Below are 19,381 nucleotides of genomic sequence, written 5' to 3'. Positions count from 1 at the left end.
ATAATATACTAATTATTAATTATACATTTATTATTATACATTTCTAAAACTTTCTACGAACAATAATTGTCCACAAGCTATCTTGAGTATGTGATAATATATCAAAAACGATAGGAAATAGAGACAATAGAACATCACAAATAATGCTTACACTTGATATCTTCATGTGCCATTATCATATATAGGTAATACTCGAAAATTAATACTTTTAATTAATATTATAAATGCGAAAGTAACTCTGTCTGTCTGTTACTCAATCACGCCTTAACTACTGAACCAATTTGCATGAAATTTGGTATAGAGATATTTTGATACCCGAGAAAGGACATAGTCTACTTTTTACCCCGGGACATAGGATAGGTTTTATCCCGGAAATCCCACGGGAACGGGAACAATGCGGGTTTTTCTTTGACTGCGCGGGCGAAGCCGCGGGCGGAAAGCTAGTTAATAACTAAATAAATACAGCAATTATCATTACTAACTCTTAATCCCTGATTGCACTGTGATTAATAAACGACACAGATTACAAATCTTTTTGTTATCAATTAATTATATTTTGTTATATTGGTAGCACGTTAATTAAGGAATTTTGATTACATTTACAGGTAAGGTTTAAGAATTGTTTCGTTTTTTAACATTTTGGTAATAATCATTTCGTAGCTTTTGGCATGCAGATTAATCGTTTAAAGTTACATAAATTCTTGTACAAAGTAATGTTGAGCTTTTTGAGGTAGAAATAAGTACATTAGAGATGTAATATGAACTATTATTTTCAGAAGTCATGCGTCTGTTTATCATTTTGGTGTTAGCCGTTCTAGGCACAGCGTCCGATTTACATATAGACAAGGCGAAGTTCAATGAAGCTCTGAAGGCAAATCGTGAGTAATTAAGTATGTTAACGGTTAAATGATGTCTAAAAGCAGGATTAATTCCAGTGTAAGAAAGAGATGGAGCTAGATGACCTATAGCTCTGTCATTATTCCACACAGGAATTAAAACTGCTTTAAGACATTTTGGTTCCCTCTTGAATACTAGAGCCGAGCGGTCTGATGGAATAGTCTAACTTGGATTGAATGCTTTTATAAGCTGTTGTGCTTTTAATTTACCTACAATTTTCAGTTTTCATGTTTCCTAGATATCTTTAATAATTCATTTGTCTGAGTATTGACGATGGATAGTTCGACCATTTCTTTTCATTAATTAACTCTCTAGGTAATGGTGCAAACAACCGTATCATAGAGGATATAGTGTTGGATCTTCTCGAACAAATCCGGGAGCTGATGCGAAATGGCTCTGGCGATATTCCTGTACTTGACCCTTTGAATGTTGGCTCCATAAATGTTGATGAGAATCTTATTGGAATACCTGGGTATGTTATTATTTATAAGAATAAGTTTGAGAATTTTTTAAAAGATACAAAAAATTCTATCACAAGGCGGGATCGAACCCGCGTCTTTTGCCTTACCAGCAAAGTTTAGCTCTCGGCCAGTCCTCGCCAGATTTATCGACCTTATCTATTCTTTTGGTTTTATGTGTATAAGGAACGCCCCAAGAATCAATTTTATAAAAGTATTAAAGTCGAAAAAGGTTCATAACAAGCAATAAACTTTCATGAAAATGCTAATTTATGAGATGTTGTGTGATTTGATAACGTTAAAACTTTTTTTGACAATCTAACAACATCAATAATTAAGATTATAACCTTAGTTAATACTATTATAGAGAAAGGGAATATAAGTTTTACTGTTCATGAAGAGGAAGGGTAAATTGATGACGAGACCTTGTTTTTTCCTTACTTTCGTAGGCTTTGTTTTAAAATTGTTTATTTTACAGGTCATTTATTGAATTAAATAACTTGACGGTGTCGAATTTGAGTGACTTCGACGTTGACTTGGGTTTTGTTACGGAAGGCATTATATTTCAAAGATACACAATTACTTTGGACGCCCATATTCCAGAAATTAACTTGGATACAAGTATGTTTTATTTTAATACTATTGTAGGTTCTTGGCCAGAGATCTTGACTAGTAAAGAAGTTTTAATTCGACTGTAATTATTGTAAATGAAATTGATATTCAACCAGATGTTTCAGTGCCGAATAAATGTAGAAGTATATAGAATTTTACTAGCGTGATAGGTAAGTAAGTTTTTATATTTTTATTTTCTTTATTAACGTTGAAATTGGATGTTACAGGTAGCTATGATATGTACTTAAAAATATTTGGAGGAGAAGTATATGGAAAAGGTGACATGAAGTAAGTTTTTTAGATTATTATATTCTTTTGTGTACATAAGAAGTAGTTTGAAGAGTTTTCTTTTAAATTAAAACGTACATTGAAGTACGAAACATACATTATAATTTATTTCTAACACAAGTGAGAAATTTTATATTCTTATTAATTTAAATTAGTGCATATTTTCTCATATTATTTTCTTCTATTTTTTTCTATTCTTTAACCATTAAGGAAACCTCATTTTTTTACTAACGGAAATTCAACTTACGTATATTTTTACAGATTAAAAATCAAAATGCCAAGACTGCATGGAGTCATTAAGGCAGCGCTAACCACTAATAATGGAATATCTTTGATATTGAATGAATGTGATTTAGCTATCGGTCTTGGATCATTTGAGGTATTTAATACGTTTTTATTAGTTTCACATGTATGTTTGTATGTAATCGACTCCTTCAGACTCGATTTTAGCTGGGTTAGTGTATATAAAAGCAATAACAAAACATAAACAACAATGTTAAAAATATGTTATGACGATTTAAAAGTGCTTCAGAAGTCGTATTGAATAAATAAATATTTGAGTTTGAGTTTAACTTGAGTAAACTTTTTAGATTATTGAGATTTAATTACGTTTTTAAATGTATTTTGTAAATGTTTAGTTTATATTTTAACAGATTTTTGTATAGCTTTGCCCACGTATAAGAAAGTAACATGCATGCAAAATTTAATGATTAGAGGTTCAAATAGTTTAGTAGTGACTTTTCAATTTTAAATAATAAAAAATAATTAAATGCAAAGCAACATATTTTATTTACGCATAAGAATTAAGATGAAAATAAATTATTTTTCATTATAGCCCGAAATCACCGGTTTCTGGGGTAGTGAGACATCAAGTGCTTTCATTTCGGCGTTCCTGAAGAACCTCATTCCTGAATTATTAGATTTCTTTGAGGTAAATATTTATTTTATTTTTATCATAAAGGTATTCCAATTTAATATTATAAATGCGAAAGTAATTCTGTCTGTCTATATTATGTAGGTCTGTTTGTCTGACTGTATCTCACTTCTTCACGCCTTTAGTATAACTTAACCGATTTGGATGAGATTTGGTACTACTACGAATATAGTTTGAAACCTAAGAAAGGAAATAGAGTAGGTTATATCCCAGAAATTCCGCCAGGAACGTGAACTATGCGGGTTTAATATACAACATATTATATTTATAAGTTGGTGTGCAATAGATATAAGTTTTTTCGATTATTGATTTTCAGGACCTCTTTAATATCTTTAATTAAATTTTGTATTATGTTATTCATCTTTCATAGTTTATAGATTATCCTCATATTTATTGTGTTTATATAAATTGTTTCTAAAACTAAGCATTATCGAAACGATTTTTATAACGTAAATAATGTAAAAATATTTCTACTTTCAGAATGATATCAACGAATTCCTTAGCCAGACCGTACTCACTGTGGGAAATGAAATTCTAAAAGATCTTGATTTAATTGATCTTATCAGACCATAAATTTATGACGATACAGTACTTACAAGTAATACAATTAAAAAATGTTATAAGGAAGAAATTGTATTGATCTATTGAGTTGTGTTTAGGCCCTGCGCAGATGGCACACTTTTTGTGCGATCGAGTCTGCGGCGCACAAAAAGTCTGCATGGCGCGCAAAAAGTCGGTCGCGGATTTTTCACAGACTCAACGCACACGACGCACATCTTCGATCATTTTGTCGGCAGAGCTGTAGGGACGTAGACGCTATGGAAATCGTGTAAAGTGTGCGCCGTCTGCGTTAGCGCGCGTTGAAGCAAACGTTCAATTCTTTTCACACACTTTTGTGCGGAGCGGCGCGGTGCGGTCTGCCCGAATTACACGGATTTTTTGTGCGCCGGACTTTTTGCGCGTCGTGTGCGTTACTGCATATAATTTCATAGGTTCTATTTTCACAGACTAAAAAGTGCGTCACGGATAGTCTGTCGTCTGCGCAGGGCCTTAATTTTACAAATGATTTACAAAGTTTTTTAAATATATAATATGACCAACAAGTTTTGGTCTTTTCTAATTTATAATATAAAATTTTGTTAAATTAAATGTTTATTTATAAAAAATGTGTTTACTTTATTAACAACGTTAATAACTGAATAATAGTGACATCTTGAAATATAGCAGTGAAGTGCTTCAGATTGTGAGAGAACTGAAAGTTTCAGTTTTACAATGTTACTACTAGATGGCGCTATTCCTAAATAATCCCATAACTTGATAACTTTTTGTACCTATTAATTTATATTGCAAATTAATATTTGATATTGAATACACATCAAATTTTATGAACATTCAAATGTGCGTCTAAAAGAAGTCTTTTTGAATAAATTTTAGAGATTACCAGTAGGTACAATAGAAATGTACTGTGAGTCTGCACAACCTACCAATTAAGGTATTCCATAATAAATAAGATCTAGTCATTATGACTATTAACAAAACTGGGGTTGTATATTCATTGAACATTGTCCTAACATGAAAATATAGCTGAAGATGCGCCTAGGTGTAACGAAAATCACAAAAAAATAATCCTTAATTTTTTGTGATTATCAAAATATTTGTCTATTCATGTTAGGGAGACAATGTTTAATGAATATCTACACAACCCCGGCTTTGTTAATAGTCATAATGACTAGATGTTATTTAAAATGGAATACCTTAATTGGTAGTTTGTGCAGACTCACAGTACATTTTTATTACGTAAGCTAATTTTTATTCAAGATCGGATCTGTTCTATTTCTGGCAAAATTGTACCTTGAATTTGAAAATACCTTATTTTAATTTTTGACTGGAATTGTTAGATTACCAATAAGCAGTTAAGTTTTGATAAGACATTTTTTAAAGAGGAGCTGAATTTTGAACGATGACATGTGGTCGATTGAAATGTTTTTCATATTTGAACTTGGCCGAATTAATGTTAATAAATTACTGTAAATAAAAACAATTCAGCAGTTTTGAAACAAACCGTTAGTTATATTTGAAGGCATTCAATATTTTGCGACAATTTTTCATCTAATGTTAGTAATAATGAAATTTCTGTAATATGTTTGTTTGTCTTTCGCATTTAGATCATCAAATGCGAGCAAAATCACATGAACGAAATAGTACATAATAAACAAAACAATTTAGGATTAAAAAAGTTATTTAAATGGACAAAGCGATCCGCGACGCTTCAGTCCTTTGACATTAAAATTCCTCGAAAATACCAAGTTGATGTTTCAGAAATTCCGTTCGTGTCGCATACTTTGATAGGTGTCTACTTTGTATGGGCCTGTGGTCGCTTCAAGATTAGCTAGAATGTAATACAGTTAGGATTAACCTTCCAAAATAAAGTTAGGACTCTTTTAAAATTGTAAAATTAAGTTATGACTCTAGCCGTGTTGTAGAATCTTTTTATTTTTAGGTCTTACAAAGTCAATTTAATAAAGGTGTTTTATTTTCAGTAGGAATGCTATAAATACATTTTATATATATCGATTCACTGCATTTATATCCACTGCATGTATATCGAGGAATATTATGTCCGACAAATCTTCAACGTAATAAGCAACTGTATCGAACCAAAACCTTTGGTCGTAAATCACGTTGTAAACCCATTAAAAGTTTTAATATTCCATTTATAATACTGCTTAAATCAAACATTAATATAAAGGAAAACGTATTAAAATTTACAATAGCTCATTTCGTGTCGAGCATTTGAGTTCAAAACAGTAAATCCGGGGAGTTACCATGATATAGGTAGCAGTATTATTTCCAGTGTGAGAAAGTGACGGCGCTAGACGACTTATATAGCGCTGTCATTTTTCCACACTGGAAGTAATACTGCTTTAAGACGTACGGGGCAGAATGGTTGGTAAATAAAACCCTATCATGTTAGCAATGCAAATGCTCTCTTTAACTAAGCTGCAGCTTACGTTCGCTGCACTGCATTTTTATTTTATTTAACGAGGGCTGAGGAAGCTGGCTCATTGCTAATTTAATTATTCAGTGAGAACAATGGAGGATTTGTTTTTAGAAAAGGGTGGCGGTACGATAATTATTATTGTCTAGAGTTTTTGGCAGATATGAAGTTATTGCCTTTATCTATACTAATATTTTAAAGCTGAAGAGTTTGTTTGTTTGTATGAACGCGCAAATCTCGGGAACTATTGGTCCGATTTAAAAAATTATTTCGGTGTTAAATAGCCCATTTATTGAGGAAGGCTATAGGCTATATATCATCACGCTAAGACCAACAGGAGCGAAGCAATGCGGGTGAAACCGCGGGGAACAGCTAGTTAAAAGATATAGAGGAGAAGGAATGTTGAAATAATGCTTTTACAGACTAAGCAGAGATACATCAACATTTGGAATAATTTAATTGGTCTAGCCGTATGAAACGTTATTATCATCACAATGAAAATAAATAGAAGAACTTTTATAATAATGTTATATGTAGAATTTTATTATTTTTGAAAAATAAGATCATAAAGAAGTTTCACTTCTTACGTGTGTACATGCACTAGTACACGCACACATTTTTTTTATTTGGAATCAAAATGAATTCAAATAGGGTATAAAAGATTTTGCCAGTTGTTTTTTTCGACTCAATCTCTCTTCTAGTAAACAGTAGCCGTCTTAAAATTCTAAAACAGTGAAGAAAGACGGAGTAATTGGTACAGCTAAGGCCATTAAAGAAGATGCACTTTTATTTGATTAAGCTAACGACTTGCAAGGACCTTTCATTTAGTTACCGTCTACTTCTCTTTACAAGTTAGGCAATTAGTGAATGTTTAGAATATTGACATACTAGTTGTAACCCGTGACATTGCGTGAGGTTAGATGTATGAATTAAAAATTGTAAAGTATTGACACAAAATAAGTTAGAATGATATTGAGGTGAAGCTTTTGGCGACGAAAATAATGGTTTTAGTTACATTTTAATGTTTTATATAATTAATAATAACATTCTATTTAATTAAATTAATTATTAACTAAACGTCGAGTTCCTTAGATCACGGAATTAAACACTTTTGATGATCATTAAAATCGTTTCATTTATTAGGCTAATATCAAGAAGAAATAATTTTTAAAGTTAAATCAAATGAAAAATGCTCTTGTCGTCTCCGTTACGAATATTTTTGTTTGTCTTCTGATATTTACGTGTGTGTTTTAACATATTATATTCTAATTTCTAAACAAACATACAATAAACCGCAATATAATACTGATTGGAATCCGTGAAATTCACGGAATTCAAAATCTAATTGACCCTATATTGTATAGATCAAGTATCTATAGACTGTATTAGTTACCGACAATTGTATGTTAATTAGTTAAAGCCGCTAAACCTCGACAGCCAACCGCAAACCAAATCAGAATCGGATACAAATTAAACACAGTGTCATAATATAATTTCGTATCATTTGACTGTTTCTGTCATCATAGTATTGACTAGCTGCGCTTTGCAGTTTCACTCGCAGTGCTCCGCTTCTGTTGGTCTTAGCGTAATGATATATAACCTAAAGTCTTCCTCGATAAATGGGCTATCTAACATCGAAATAATTTTTCAAATTGGACCAGTAGTTCCTGAGATTAGCGCGTTCAAACAAACAAACAAATTTTTCAGTTTTGTAATATTAATTAATAATATTGGTATAGATAGATAAAGAAATACAAATAATACTTAAAACCAAAGGCCAAATAGCTGCACTAGAAACTGTATTCTACAAGTTTAATTTATAAAGTCGATGTGGTTTTATTCCGAGTTGCGCTTTGCTGAGATCAGATACGCTCAGTAAATGGAATTCAAGCCTGGGTAATTATTAATTTTGTGAGTAATTTTGTGAGTAAACGAATACGTCTGCAGTTTAACATTTGAGGAATACTATTAAGCATTAAAATTGTATGTTTCATTAAATAGTACCTACTTAGATGGGAATTATTTTATTACGTGCACGAGCTTGCTGTATAGTTGAGTTCTAATTTACTTCAAATTTGTATAATATTATCACAGATTATCACAGATAATATATCACAGATAATCTCCGATAATATTATAATACTATACTAGAAATATTATTATCATATTTATAACTCCCATTATTCATAAGTCAAAAACATAGTAAATTCTGTGTGGATTTTAAGCTATTGCATAGCTTCTATCGCGGGCCTGGAGCGTGGGGACCGAATCCAGAAATTTAGTAACGAAAAACCTCACGCTCCCCACTCCGACGGGCGCGGTGTGGCTTGAAGGCATAGCATGCAATAGCTTTACCGCGGCAGTCCCCGAGTGCCACACGTCTTTTTTTAACACTTCACTTTATTAATGTTCATACTTAATCATACATTTTAATGGAATACACACGAGAATTTTAATTCAGTTTCATATTGTGTAACTGTCAGATCTCAAAAGCAGCTTTTGCCATGATATTCTGTGATTAATTATAAGTCGCGCAACGTGATAGCGCTGTATTAATTAATTATAATGTTTACATCAATAGATATTTTGCTTTTATCTTCCTTACAATGAAGGCTTATATAATCTGTGGAATTTCGTCTATACTAATTAAAAAGCGAATTAGAAAGCGAAGATTTGCGCGGCAATCGTTGGCACAGATAAAAAATTCTAACATCATCTATGATATTATAATTGTTGTATAATGAAATTATCTGCCTATTCGAAAAATGATATGAATATTAAAAAAAAAAAAAGAATTGCCGAATATAAAACTTTTGAAGATTATCTGCGAACTGAATAATAAAGAAGTTGTAAAGTCAAAAGTTGAGCAGGAATTTTCAAGAAATCGAGGGCTTTTTGTTTTTTTCCATGATTAATTATGACTTTCGCGCCATTTTATTCCGCCTCGCGGTTATGAAAATAAGGGTATTGAAATTGTTTTAAGGTCCATTTATATAAACTTTTTGGTGAAAAATGAGAGTCATTACGTAATGAAATATTTAACGCTTCTTTTCTTTATATCTTAATTAGGATGGAGTGCTTTATAGTGCCTAAATTTTTGCGTCTTTTATATAAAAAAATTGGTTGTCTGTAAAGTCGGTTTACTGACGATAGTTGAACGTGACAACGTCCGATTGTGCTTCTTTGTCGCTTGTTCCGCGCTCTCGCTTGCACTTCAAGCCTTACATGGAACGCCTCAGAGCGAGGTAACGCCGCATGAGTCATGTTTTTTCGTGCGTGCAGCCGGCTCAATAGACGTTGTCACGTCAAAAAAATCCTGAATCACGACTTGACATTTGTTGTTTGTTGTGTTCTTTTGCTTATAACGTTTGTAGGCACTTTGTAGGATAGTATAAAATAAGTTTGAATATAAATGAAATTATGGAGGCCAATCCAAAGCTAAGAAAAATATAAAATTGACTCTAAATAAAGTAAACTAACCCCAAATGTCTTTTTTAAATACTTATAACTTTTGATATCATCGTGGAAGTAATAATTTTATGAGTACATTTTGATTTATAGCTTGAACGCGGTCATCACAGCAAGTTATAGTTAGAATTGAATATGTTTTCATACCGGATAGTCAGTAATCAAGGAGGGCTATGAGAAAAATAAGCACCTTTTTGCAAATAATGCTATTGCTATCACTACATAGTATAAAACAAAGTCGCTTTCTCTGTCCCTATGTCCCTATGTCTCTTTGTATGCTTAAATCTTTAAAACTACGCAACGGATTTTGATGCGGTTTTCTTAAATAGATAAAGTGATTCAATAGGAATAAGAGGAAAGAGTTTTAGTATATACTTTATTAGGTTTTAGAAAAAGGGGCGAAGCCGCGGGCGGTAAGCTAGTAAACATCACGCTATGATCTACGGATCAGAGCGTAGCAGTAAAAAAAAAAGTTGAAAAGTGAAAGAAAAAGTCCCTTAAAAAAGCGTAGACGAAGTAGTGTGATTCAACTAGTGTATAGATATTGTGTCTCCATGTAACTATGTGTATTGTACCTGTAGAGTGTATCTGACCTGTTTCGTAGGTAAACTGGGATCCGAATACGTCCCTTAGGTAGCTTGTTGTCTTAATGGATCGTTCCATGTGCCTGCAGTTTGGAATTTTAGTCGGATTATGACTATATTTCTCCTTATTATGTGAGATAAATATGGGGAAAATAAATATATTGTGGAACATTTATTTTTGTGTCCATTTACTTTTGTATGTTACTCAAAGCAGTATAATGTGTACTTGTTCGCTACAGGAAAAACTACGACACAAGCAATTAAGTGAATTATTTATTTATTTACTCTTTAATAAAACTATACATAGGATACTTATTGCTAATTTATACAAAGCAAAAGAAGAAAAGTATAGTTTATTAGGCGGCCTTATCAGTGAATTATTTATTGTTATTACTTTTGAAATAGATTTAGTGGCGAACTTTAGTGGCCATATTTATAGATTTTATTTAGAAAATCTTAAGAATGTTAAAATTAGCAGAAAACAATAGGTAGGTATTCTTTATGAGCCATTATGAACTATAACAACAACAAAAAAGAGCGTGTGTGCCAAGCACACGTGTCAGAAGTGAAACTTCTTTGGCTAGATTCAAAAATACAAAAATCGTCACCTTACCCCATGACGTGACGGTATTACCAAGACGCGATCTTGAAATTTTACTCTCAACCCACCTAAAGAAGCTTCACGTCAAAAGTTGCCCGAAAAAGTGTTCCCATTCACATAAATGGGACACTTAATCCTTCAGAGAATACGTATAATAAGTTAATTATTTATGCTTCCCTTAAATTATTGAGTGGGCTCTAAGTACAAAACAGTCTCATCTGTTAAGGATTCTACCTTTAAACAAAAGTCGAGGGCTGGGAATAAATGATACCGTAATTATTTGAAATGTTCAGTTTGTGAAACGTCTTGATAAAAGCGACATAATATAAATTATAAGTTAATATTATAATTTATGTTTGATCTATGCATATATGATGATTTATTTGGTCATTTCTGTAAGGTCTACATTTACCAAATATTATTAATATAAATTCTTTATTATTGCATTAATCAATCGTAAATCAATTGAAAAACCTAGAGAAGAAATTAAAAATGTGTTAAAAATTGGTCAAATGTTTTCATACTGAATCTGTAATCGCAAAGAAAGTAGCATCTATTGACATAATATTCGATCTCTATATAGAGTTACCTCAGATTACTAAATAGTGACTACGTGTTACTAAAATTTTTAGTTTGATGATAATGAAAATCGTTTACAAAAGTAGATTTTCATTAAAATTCCATCTGTAACAGCCCTAAAAAATTTTAGAATTTAAAATTTATATTTAAAAGCCAAAATGTTCCTCCTGCACATCTCAGTTAACTAAAAAGATTTGCGATAATTAAACTTCGTCAACCCTTTGTGGGCAGTTCTTGAATTTGCATTAATCTCCCGAATACCGGGACGTGACAGGGAAAACTTCATTTACATAAAACCTTGTTATTATCATTATCGTGGTTTGTGGAAAAAATACGTATTTTTTTATTTTTTAATTAGTAGCGTCCTGGAGGGTTTCAATGATGTCTTTAAGCAGTATTATTTCCACTATGGCTAAGTGATGGCCCTAGAGGATCTATGTCGTTTTTTCACACTGAAAATAATAGTACTTTAAGACTTAATTCCCATGATACCTTTTTATTTTGAATTTATTAAATATGCTGTTTATTAATCGCATAATCAACAAACTAATGTTATTAAGTAAATTGTATGAAAGTATTAACAAAGTACTGGAATTTAATAAGCAATTCACATGTTAAAGGTTTTTTTTCTTTTATTTGGATATTGGTTCTATTATATTATGACAATAATACCATAGCAGCAAATCATAACCTTAAGAAACACTGAATAATCGTTTTCTCCTTCAGTTACTCAAAATAAACATTAAATTCAATATTTAACAATTCTAATGAGTTATGTAAAAAGGCTATGACACGAAGAAACTTCGTTATAAACGTTATTAATTTATGGTGATTAAAGGAGAATGATACAAGTGGGATTTTGAGTTTCATATACCTAGTAAAGTCTTTGATTATTATCATCAATGACTATCTTGTTTGCATGTGGAATTATTCAGTAGTTTGTAATTGTTCCAGGATTACTGCTTGTATATTAAGTTTAAATATCATTGCTGGAATATTAGTGTACTAAAGTGTTTCTAGTCTTTTGGGGACTGTGAAATTCCTTTAGTTTGGAGTTGTTCCGGAATTATGGCTCTTATTATGTGAGACTTAAATATAAATTTGAACTATTAGCATATCATAATATTGAGCTAAGATAGCTCTTACTATTATTCTCTAGTAGTAGGAGCTATCTCACAGAACGGGTGTTGTCACAAATAGGAATTTAGTGTGCCCGTATTTATGACTTCAATTACACAATTTTATAGACCCGAAACATAACTTTTCAAATGTTATACTGTCGACTTTTTACAAGGAAGTACGAAGTCGTCATGTTATGAAACCTTGAATACAACCCCCGGGGATTACCATGATGTCTTCTAGCAGTATTGTTTTCAGTTTATTGTGATGGCACTAGACGACTCTATAGCGCTGTCACTTTTGCACACTGAAAATAATCTTGCTTTAAGAAGGTACGGGGGCAGGTTGGTGAAACTTCAGTCTTAGATAACTCAATGTCACGTTGTGACGTCAGCAAAATGATTGAACATTTGTCACGCTATTATGGCAAATGGAAACATAATTGTGTGCCTTTTGTGGCTATACTAAGAGCTTTTTGTACCATTGGTTTTTAGCGCATTGTGTTAGGGATGAATGAAGATGCAAATAAATTAGAGATTTTACTATCAACACGATATTATTAGGTTAGGTTAGGTTAGTAATAGTGTAGTTAAATCTTAAAAACTTTTGTAATGGTTTTTCTTGGGTTATTTTATTTAGGGCCGATTTTTCAATGCTTGGATAAAACTTATTCGTCGAATAATGCATAAAACTACCATTTTTAAAACGTATTCTAATTGCCCGTATTTGACAGTTTACGTGACATTTTAATATTATCGTGTAATAGTTTATTGGACGGATAAGTTTTATCCAAGCATTGAAAAATCGGCCCTTAAATAGAAACCAAAAGTTGATAGTTCTTTAATAATTATTGCAAATTTTCAGTCCGTTTTGCTTTACGATTTACGCTCACGTAAAAGTAACATAAGATAAATTAAATTTAAGTTCTTGAAATTTAGATTTAAAAGTTATTATATAAGTACCCTTAGACCTATAAATTGGATGCTTGTTAATTTATACACTCCTACTAGCGGTCCGCCCCGGCTTCGCCCGTGGTACCTACATGTTTAAACTATCCTATCTCTCAAGTTGGATCGAACTGCACATGGTGTGCGAATTTTATTATAATCGGTTAAGTGGTTTAGAAGTCCATTGAGGACAAACATTGTGACACGAGATTTATATATATTAAGATTTGGTACAATTATATTTAAAATTTTAATGTTGGTCTTTACAAATCTTGGGTTTATCTGTACTTTCAGTCTGTAACAATACAAAGATTTGTATTGTATTTTTCTTTTTCTTTTTCTATTGAATGATCAAGGAATGAGCGTTAAAAATATTAAATCGTAATGTACCAACAGATTAAAAATGAATTATTAAATCGTAAGCAATATTTTTAGAATGAAAATGAAAACGTTTCAAAATTACGCTTAAAAAGATCCTTTCAAAGAAAATCTTGATTTCATTACATTATTAATATTGCTCCATTTATGGATAAGTATTTGATAATACATATTTTTATTTTAGAATGTTATTATTGGGAAATTAAGCTTCCTCAAATAGCACTCTATTATATACAGGGTGTCCCACTGTTGGTATACTAAGCTCAAAGGAGGTTATAGTTTTGCATACGCTGAGTACGTAAAAAATAATTAAAAAATTCCAGACGCATTTTTTTTTCAAATAGATGAATTCTTAAAACTCTATGTGTACACCCATAACAAGCGAGCCGCCCAACTTTGCCACCAGCACGTGAGCTATCGTTTAAGATTATGTTTTCATAGATAAAATGCTCATATTAGAGAAGCGGTATATGCCGGCTACGCGAAGCTAGAGAAGAAAACATGGATTTTCAGGAAAAATTTAGCAAAAAATTTTGGACGTAATTTTTTTTTAAAGTATTTTTTACGTGATCAGTGTATGCAAAACTACAAGTTCCTTCGCGCTTAGTATACCAATAGTGGGACACCCTGTATATATATCTATTACAAAAACCGCATTAAAATCAGCAGCGTAGTTTAAAAGATCTAAGCATGATCTAAGCATATAAAAACAGACAGACAGAACCAACTTACTTATACTATAACAAAAGTTTAAAATGCCTTACATTATTCATACGACGTTTTAGGAACCGGGAGAGTAAGTAAATTCATACAAATTGTATAAGGGATCTTCACAGGAATGATATCAGCACTCGACAAACCTATTTAGCGGTTTTCCTGATTACACCTCGCCTCGGAATATTAAAGTTAAATTCGTTTAATAAACCCGCAATTTCAGGATTGTAATCGTATAAAATGTTGGAGTATATTTTTAATATCGAATTATTGATGGGTTTTTGTATTTTAATGTATTTTGGTAGAACAACAAAGGGCTTGTTTTGGTAGGAATATTTTTTGCTTAAATAAACATAAAAATATGTTTTTTTTGGAGCCGGTCTACTTTTTCATTCTACGTTCTACTGTGATGGCATTTAATGTGGAAAACGAGAACTTTTGAGAGAAGGAATTGGAGCTAATCCGCACCGTAGAAGGTTCCAAACCTGGGGGTTTTGTACCTTCCTTCCTTAGCAGATCGGCATATAATAATAGCATGCGAACTCAGTGTTTTCTTGCGAAGAGGGGAGCTGAAAGCCATTTTCATTTTATTTTTTTCCGATACCCCCTTAAAAACAAGCAATGCATTTCCTTAACTATGAAAAATATATTTGTGGCGGTGGTGATCGACACTAACATGGAATCATGCTCTGACATAAAAAAAAAGACGTGTGGCACTCGGGGACTGTCGCGGTAAAGCTATTGCATGCTATGCCTTCAAGCCACACCTCCGCGCCCGTCGGAGTGGGGAGCGTGAGGTTTTTCGTTACGCAATTTCTGGATTCGGTCCCCGCGCTCAAGGCCCGCGATAGAAGCTTTGCAATAGCTTAATACTTTTTTTGGCTATGCTAATCTTCAAACCACTGAAATCATTTGGACGCAGTTGTCAAGAGTTGGTACTATAGGTGATAACGTAATAATATATGAACTTTATATTTTCGAGAAAGAATGATAATCATTTCCTGAAACTCTCATTTAACTCAAAGTCGTGGGAGGTAATATTTCACATAAAATATGACTATTTCAGAGTCAATTCAAATAATTCATCCTACGTTATGATATTATGATCGCAAAATATGAGTTTTCAAAGGTCAGGCTAACGCATGTTTTGTGGGCGAGGATCATATTATAAACGGTTCTAAATTGATATTCATTTATTCTAATATAAAACCATATTGTGAGAATTATTACGGATTCTGTTGATATCTTAAGCTGTGTATTAGCAAATGTCATAGTAGTTTAGCTTTTATCAGCCTTACTTATAAACGTCTCTCAAATTTAAGAGCCCCTCTTAGCTGTTGATCAACGTTTTTTTCACTTATAAACCCAATTCAGTGTTGAGAGGTGTATAAGTAACAGTTATATAATGTCAAAATTTAAGAAACGTCCGACCCTGCTTTAAATCTATTTGAGAGACATCATGGCGGATATTATTGTCAAACAGCTGTTGTCAATAGTTGCAAATAATAAAGTTATATTAGTGTTTTTTATTATTTTTGCAATAAAATGGATATAAATGATACCTTGATCGACGATTTTACCAATGATGTGCAGGAGATTCGTTATTTTAATATTCGTAGGCGACAAAGAAAAAATTATAAACAGAGGGTGAATCCTTTGGACCTCGACGAAGAGGAATTCCGGTCGAGGTATAGATTCGGAAAGAATAACATGCAACAAATCATTAATTTGATTCGGGATGACCTTCGCGTGGACACTCGAGGGGGCGGTATTCCAGTGGAACTGCAAGTGATGGCAGTTATTCGATATTGGGGCCGGCATGAGGTAGATGTGACTTTTGTGCTCTAGTTTTGGATATATACAATAGAAAAGCCTGTATAACGACCTATTACATTACAGATCCAAGAAGATTGTGCTGACATTCACGGAATGAGTCAACAGACACTTTCCCGTTTGTCCCGAAATGTTGCTATTGCGTTAGCTTCTAAAAGTTCGCGTTATATTAATATGCCGTCGAACTCAACCGAGGAAGCCAAAGCAATTAGGAAATTTGAGGCCATATGCGGGATGAAGCGTATCATTGGTGCAATAGATTGTACTCATATTAAGATACGCAAAGTGAGTGGAGAGGCTGGACAGTACTATGTTAATAGGAAGGGACATTACTCCATTAACACTCAAGTATGAACATTGTACAATAACATTTTAGTTTGATCATAGTGTATTTAAAGTAATAAATTTTCATTGTTATGTGTGCTATTATGTGTTTCTAATTTATAATAATATTGACAATAATTACAGGTAGTATGTGACTCTGACCTTAAAATCTGCGATATTGTGTGTCACTGGAGAGGAAGTACACATGATTCCCGCATATATAGAGAAAGCTCAATAAAGCGGAGGTTTGAGGAGAATGAATTTCATGGGAAGCTGATTGGAGATAGCGGGTATCCTTGTACTTCGCATCTTCTAACACCAATATTAAGACCAAGGACACAGGCAGAAGAAAGGTACAACCTGAGTCACATACGAACGAGGAATACTGTAGAGCGTTGCTTTGGCGTGTGGAAACAAAGATTCCGCATACTCAACGAAACAATGCGAGGGTCTCTGCAAGTGATCAAGACCACTATTGTTGCTTGTGCAGTTTTGCACAATTTAGCAATACTCTTTAATGAGTCTATTTTAAATCAAGGTATTTGTGCAAACTAATATGTAAACAAAGTATATTTAATAATGCCATTGATACATAAAAAAAAAGCATATTTTAATACTTTATTTTGTATTTTTCTAGATCCTTCAGGCCTTGAAAATCAATTATTAATCTATCCAACAGCTGTCCCTGATAATATAGAAGATGAAGACGAAAATATAAACAGGGCCATTTATATTGAAACTTATTTTAATCAATAAAAACCATATTTTATTATTTTTCAAAATTTATTTTCTTTTTTAAATATTCCTCCTCTAATGCAAGTATTTGCAGCTTCTTTCTCTCTTGTTCTATTCTTAATAGGTGAAGCTCCCTCTCTTGTTCTAACCTAATTAGATGCAACTCTTGTTGTTGCTTCATTAATTCCTCCCTGCTTTTTTTTGCAAGGAGGAATAATTGATGCTCGTAATTAGAATTTGATTTCCCACTGTAAAAATAACATAAACATTAAACATTATTTCACATAAATCACAGCTGAACAATAAGCACAGGAAATTTCATGAAATTCTATTTTCAACATTACATACTTACGTTTTTTTTGGTTTAGCTTTGAAAATATGATGTGTAGGTTTTGTTATTCGTGGCAATTCAGTGGAGAAATTTGGCAATTCAGGCTAAAAATAAAAAAAAAATAATTATTTTAAAATAATATAAATTTTATTTATAATACTGATATTTTTGTATAACATAACTGATAAAAATATTATACAAATTATTATATAATATGATTACCTTTGCATGTGCAGTGCTTTCATAATTTTCATTCAATTTCAATGTATCATCAGCAGACTCCTTAGTAACTTCCTATAAATATATAAAATATAATTACTCAATCTCACAATAAAAAACTATATATGCATAGCGCTATTATCCCTTAATGGATATTCCAAATTAAGGAATAATAGCAGTAGAAAATGTAAAAAATATAAACCTGTTGGCCATGTGTTGCATCGCTATCAAAAGGATTGTTATCAACCACAAACTCATTAGGAAGAGCTGCTATAAGTTCTTGATCTTCGGGCGGAGGACTTGGTGGCGGAGGTCCCCCGCCTGTCATGTTTCTTGCCGTTCTAAATTTGTGTTCCGAAGCCTTAGCCCGATTCTTCAAATTCCTCCACTGATTTTGTATTTGGCTTAAGTCCCTTTTATGGAGTGAAATGATATTATAACTGAAATATAAAAACAATAATAATGTTATTACAGGTAACAATTTATTAAATACAAGAAACTGTTAGAATAAGTAAAACTAAAATAACCAACACCAACCAAGACAAAACATCTTCCCATGCAAGTTTTTTTGCTGTATTTGTGTTAGTCGATGTATCCTTATTCTCTAATATATGTGCTCGCTCGAGCACTAATTTTCGAAGCACTTTCTAAAGAGCAATATATATTTATTAATAAGCATTAAAACATGTAAGGAAATAAGTACATTCTATTAGATTTCTTGTGTACATTACGTACCTTATCCTCCTCACTCCAATTCGTCGAACGAGAACGTTTATTGATCATTGAACTCATTTTAAATTAAAACTGAATTTGAATTTATCAAAAATCTCAAATCTGTGTTAACGACAAATGTTTGAAATTTGAAAGTTATCAATAACCTGTCAGTTAAACGTCATACAAAATAAAGTCTACCATTCATATTTGTCAAAAAGTACATTTTTAGTCAAGTTTTACGTGAATAGCGGGTTTTATTTCGATAATGTTACTAGAAAAAAATATATTGACGTTACTTAGTTGAGACACTGCTGAGACAGGTTTATAAGTAAGATTATTTTAATCATTGTTTAAGGAGTTGAGAGTTATTTAACTGAGAGTTGCTTAAGCAACAGATCAGTCAGTTTTTATAAGTAAGGCTGTGTTTAATTATATTGGATTTAACATAAAAGGAAAGTGGAAAATGTTTATTTTAATACTGTTCATTTTGATGCACTTATTTATGTTAAAATTAATAATTTTATATTATAAATTGCTTATTGGAGAATGTTAAAGTGATAATCTTTTAAGAATTACCTACTGAAGAATACCTACTGTTCATTTTGATGAGCTCATTTTTGCTTGAATTAATAATTTAATGTTATGAAC

The 19,381-nt window shown here is 32.0% G+C and overlaps 2 protein-coding genes across 4 annotated transcripts; one reads left to right on the top strand and one right to left on the bottom strand.

Annotated features, from left to right (window-relative positions):
• Positions 1-513: 513 nt before the first annotated feature.
• On the top strand, positions 514-4,287 carry LOC149490009 (uncharacterized). 3 transcript variants are annotated; one of them, XR_016318398.1, is made up of 9 exons: positions 514-605; positions 780-878; positions 1,213-1,369; positions 1,834-1,976; positions 2,195-2,255; positions 2,517-2,634; positions 3,091-3,186; positions 3,670-3,840; positions 4,236-4,287. XR_016318398.1 is itself a non-coding variant. In XM_089714993.1 (8 exons), the coding sequence occupies exons 2-8, from the start codon at positions 782-784 to the stop codon at positions 3,760-3,762; spliced, it is 765 nt and encodes a 254-aa protein (XP_089571119.1). In that variant the 5' UTR covers positions 514-605; positions 777-781; the 3' UTR covers positions 3,763-3,841. The 3 variants fall into 3 exon arrangements, 1 of the variants encoding a protein (XP_089571119.1); XR_016318397.1 differs by having other exon boundaries at positions 777-878; XM_089714993.1 differs by lacking the exon at positions 4,236-4,287 and having other exon boundaries at positions 777-878; positions 3,670-3,841.
• Positions 4,288-17,497: 13,210 nt separating this feature from the next.
• Positions 17,498-19,127, bottom strand: LOC149490008 (uncharacterized). Its single transcript, XM_089714783.1, has 6 exons — positions 18,755-19,127; positions 18,557-18,666; positions 18,222-18,459; positions 18,023-18,094; positions 17,822-17,904; positions 17,498-17,717 (listed from the first exon to the last, which is right to left on the bottom strand). Exons 1-6 carry the CDS (start codon positions 18,809-18,811, stop codon positions 17,504-17,506), a joined length of 774 nt encoding a protein of 257 aa, XP_089570909.1. The 5' UTR covers positions 18,812-19,127; the 3' UTR covers positions 17,498-17,503.
• Between the last annotated feature and the right edge of the window lie 254 nt (positions 19,128-19,381).

The sequence above is a fragment of the Colias philodice genome, chromosome 3, assembly GCF_061535455.1.
Source record: "Colias philodice isolate Cphi_HAF_F1 chromosome 3, ilColPhil1 Martin Lab GWU primary, whole genome shotgun sequence".
NCBI lineage: Eukaryota > Metazoa > Arthropoda > Insecta > Lepidoptera > Pieridae > Colias > Colias philodice.
The sequence above is the reverse complement of the archived record's forward strand: the minus strand, read 5'-3'. Positions and strand labels throughout refer to the sequence as shown.